At 41.4% G+C, this 5,000-nt stretch overlaps 1 protein-coding gene across 1 annotated transcript in view; it reads right to left on the minus strand.

Moving 5' to 3' along the window:
- The window catches only part of LOC125039339 (kelch-like protein 17), an 88,106-nt gene that overhangs the window by 71,385 nt on the left and 11,721 nt on the right, over positions 1-5,000 (minus strand). Inside the window, exon 2 of the mRNA XM_047633179.1 lies at positions 1,873-3,609. Within this exon, the coding sequence (XP_047489135.1) occupies positions 1,873-2,220 (348 nt within the window). The 5' untranslated portion in view covers positions 2,221-3,609. The remainder of the gene's footprint in view (positions 1-1,872; positions 3,610-5,000) is intronic.

Genomic DNA, 5,000 nt, shown 5'->3' on the forward strand with positions numbered 1-5,000 from the left:
GACTTTTAGCATTATCATACCTAGCTCCAGTACGTTTTCTCGTGTGAGGGACTACATATCCTGGAAGATTCAAATAAATCTGGCTGATTTTCGATATGCTGTGACCAAACAGAGACCAATTTTACCGTACAAAGACACTTTCAAAGTTGAACATTATTACATCTGTCTTGTCTCCTGCCTGATTTGAGTGACCTTCGCTTGCCTTACTCATTAACATAGAGATAAGACTGTACAGGCCGAAACCTGCAGAGGCGGAGGGACCAGGCGGTGGTGGTGGGAAGCCACGCGTTTCATTTTCGTTGGAGTAATCATTCCGCTTATTCCCTTCAGACGTAAACTTCCTATTCTTAGACTTTCTCTTCCTCTTTACATCACCCACAGCGAATGAAGATGAAGGATTGCGAGGCACTAACGGCTGCCCCGCTCGTCCTCTCTTGAAACCAAGTGGAATATATGAAACATATTTAATCAAAGGATAAGAGTAAAGTCTGCGCTATTCTTTGTGTTCTTGGTGCAACGCTACCACGCCCCTCTCGTGCATAGGGCTCTTGTCCACTCAAGTCTTGCACTCGCATTTCCCTGACCATTTGACAACTGGAGAATTTATCCTAGTCTTCAAACTATTGCAAAGAAAATGGAACTGGTCCAATGCTGCAATTGTTTCAAAAGATAAGACTTGATATTTGGCACACTCCTTCATCTCTGAAGTATCTTGGGTAAAATCGGAATGTGGTACCGGTACGGTAGAGTTACACGTTCAAATTTTACCTTGCTCACAAAACACAGTATGTTCAGTTTAAAAGTTTCGACTGCTTTGTCCCATATATTTCATCAGGGACTTTGCAAACTCTAATAATATGATAAAGTTTGCATTATTTGTTACCGATGGCAATATATGAACTAGCAGTTCATATACTGGTATACACAATATAAGTATGACTGCAAACTTAAAATTGGCAACCAAATGGGTAGGGAGTATTGTTCCTCTAAGTATAGATAACATCATAGGAGATTCATAATAACAATAAGCGCCAAACACTTTACATCGTACTCCTATATTGGATAATATGAACAAAAGAAATTTCATTTCTAATTTCTTTGGTGTGGAACACACATCGAAAAATCTGAAGTAAGATTAACTAGCAGCGTGTTACCCATCATTCACTTACGTGAAATAAAAAAAATAGATTAAGAGAATACGACACTCGGAGCGGCCTTCATGATAGCAATGTTAATGATGGTCTCAACAAAAATAGTTTTCATGACCTTCGAAACGCAAACGTTCTTCACCTTTCGCACTATCGTCTCGGTCTCAGGGTGTTATGGAACAGACTCCCGAAACCCACAGAAAAAGCCATCTGTCGCAATGGTTAAAAGTCATTGAAAAATTATAAACTTACAGCGTACCAAGAGCCGTTGACGAACCAATCACTCGTGTTCCTGCTATTGCTACTCTTCTCTTATTCGAAGTTAAGGTAGATAGGCATACAGACAGACAGACAGACATGTATATAGCTATATACTTGTATATCAAATAATATAGAGGTAATACAGTTTAAACTATACATTTATTAGGAAAGACATGCATAAAGAGACACGTAGGGATTAAACAGACATCGAATATGCTAATATTTTCCACCGATAAATACTTATAGATACATCGTCTACAAGTATATATGTGTATATGGGTAAGCTGTTCACACACACGCGCACACACGCGCGCACACACACACACACACACACACACACACACACACACACACACACACACACACACACACACACACACACACACGCACGCACACACACACACACAAACACGCGAGCCGTAAGGCCCAGGAAGCAAAGCTTAGCCCGAGAAGCTTGCCTTACCTGCGAGTTCATCCTGAGCTTGTTCATAGCTTGGAGCGCGACGGTGGCGTGGTCCGGCGTGGCGTGGAAGTGGTGCGTGAGGGGCTGCGTGGGCGTGGTCCCCGGCGTGCCCGGCGTGCCCACCTCGACGCTCATGGTGTGGGCGGTGGGGTCGGGGAGGACGGGGAGGCTGGCGGGGGGCGGGAGGGGGGGTCCACTGAGCGTCCTGCGGTGCCCCGGCAGTGTCAACCCGTACTGCCTCGGGCCAGTGATATGTCCCCTGGGCGCGGTCAGCACTGGGGGAGGGCTCGGGTTAGTACTCAGGTTCGGGCTGGAAGAGCAACAGGTGTCGCGCGAGGAGGGATTCATGGCGTTTTTTATTTGTATTGGTCGGGTTGGGCGAGGTATAGGGGCTGTTTCTAGGCTAGGTGAATGCGGCGTTGTTCGAGCACTTCTCACCACGCCTCTCTTGGCAAGGCGTTGTCACTTCAGCGACAACCCTCCAAAACTAAAACTAAATAACTAAAAAGGCAAAATGGCCAAGGAGAGGACAAAGTTAAACAACAAAATCATTAGAAAAAACGGGGTGAGGAGAGAGGGCATTTGGATACTGTTTTACGCCTTATTTCTTATTCTAGACACGGTTATTTACTACTTGCTCGGGCGCAGGAGCTTGCTTGCACTTCTGCTTGCTGGGCCGTTTTCCAAAAATGTTCAAGAGTGCTTCCAGACCCGAGAAAAAGTTGCTCAAGAAAACCTTATTGACTACTGGAACGTACCTAGAGAACTAAACAAATAAATGCATAAGAGACACATGAGAGACAGGTTCACATATAGGTCACACTACTAAGCTCAAAACTAAACATCAAAATCGTGTTTCATATCTGACAAGGAGATTCTCATGCTACGCCTTAAAGGATCAAGGAAATCGACGCTTCTCTTCCTTCCTCCGAGTCCGGTTATGAGACTCCGAGGGAAGGAAAAAAAAAAAAAAATCCTGTAGCACGCCCGGTCACTGTCACTTCTAAAACACTCGAAGCATTTCACGAAAGCGAAAGTGACTAGTTCACTTTTCTCGAGGACTCACTGTTCATCTTAAGGAAAGTCCCCAACAAGTCCCAGGGACAAAGGCAGCCTCCAGTGCTTAACTCTGTCGCTGAGCAATTGTTCAGGACCTCTAGAAAGTCTTCTTCCTTAACACAATTATTAAACAGAAAAGGTTCCTCTTCCGGCTCTTACCAGGACAAAAAAGGAAATAGATGAAACGAGCTCTTTTCTATTCACACAACGCGATAAAAAATACACAGAAAAGGTTCCTCTCCTGATCCTTAACACGATAAATAAAAGAAAAATTCCTTTCTCAGCACTCAGCATAATGAAAAAAGTTTAGAAAAAGTAGTGTCCACTTTAACACGATGGCCAGCATATGGAGAAAGGAATCCTCTTCACATCCTTAACACGATGAATGTAAAACAAAAACAATATACCATTCCTCTTCTACTGCTTGTCACGAAGGAGGGAGAGGGGAGGAGGAGGAGGGGGAGGGGGTTCTGCTGCTGTTGCTTTGGGGAGGGTCGGAGGGGCGATTGGGGGGGGAGGGGGAGGTTTTCTCGCGACTATTACATGCCTTTGAGCTCGACGTCGGCCGGATTACAGTGCCCGGCTCCCGCGCGCTTTACTCGGATATTCGCCGGGGACTCTTCTCATACTCACTGCCATCGGGTACTTCCATGTCTTCGGGCTTGCGCTTTCACTGCCCTGGAAAGACGAAAGGGAGCTGTGAGTAAAGATCTTGGACATCACAGAAATAAGAAATAATGCAAAACGATTTAAAGATATTTAGTATATACTTGCACACACACACACACACACACATATATATGTGTGTGTATACGGACTATATATATATATATACACATATTCATATATATATATATATATATATACATCATTCATATATATATACATATTCATATATATATATATATATATATATATATATATATATATATACACACATACATATACAAATACATATATATATGTATATATATATATATATATATATATATATATATATATATATATCTAGACACACACACACACACACACACACACACACACACACACACACACACACACATACACACACACACACATATATATGTATGCATGTATATTTGACGCTTGCATACTACTTTCTTTGTCTCTTACGACTTAGGATATCTCGGTAACAAATTTCGGTGGAAAATAATCTCATACTAAACTTTTAGACGTACTCTTGGTCTATATAAGTACTTACATAGACGTTCCTCTTGACACGCCAAGCCATTACTACCGCGGTTTAGCACAAACCCAACTCGACAGGCCTCGGCTTAAATTTTCTCTTATTCATCCCTTGAGTTTCACATAAAACAACAAAACCCAGCCTGCTCCGAGGCTACAACTTATCATCAAACTGACCGGAGGGACACTGCATAAGGAATTTAACATCATTATTAATTTCTTTCAGATAATTGTTATCCCTCTGGATGATCAAAAGGACAATAATGATATTCTTAAACAAAAACATGTCCATTTGTCCTAAAAGGCCTCCTAACAAGGTATGGAGCCTTCTGGCCTCACATTGAGAAATAAACTTCGTAAAATCCTTTAACTATGTTTTCCGAATACGATGCGATGATACGCTTTCATAAATCCTTGCACCAAATAGATCCCGTTTCCTCAGACCTGTCCAACATGAATTACCAATTCAACTGTACTCACAGTAGATTGACATGTATCTCCGAAATCCACAGGAAATCAAACTTTATGGCAGCTGACCTCACACACCCACACACACATATATGCGTATACTTATACATATACATATACATACACACACACACACACACACACACACACACACATATATATATATATATATATATATATATATATATATGTGTGTGTGTATATACACACACACATACATATATGTGTGTGTGTGTGTGTGTGTGTGTACATGTGTGTATATACATACACACACATAAGTATGGTTATATCTATAGATGTGTATATATATGTATGTATACATATATATAAGTGTGTATATAATATATATACGTATATATATACAGAAATATATATATTATATATATGTGTGTGTA

The sequence above is a fragment of the Penaeus chinensis genome, chromosome 27 (genome assembly GCF_019202785.1).
Source record: "Penaeus chinensis breed Huanghai No. 1 chromosome 27, ASM1920278v2, whole genome shotgun sequence".
In the NCBI taxonomy this organism is placed as follows: Eukaryota; Metazoa; Arthropoda; class Malacostraca; order Decapoda; family Penaeidae; genus Penaeus; species Penaeus chinensis.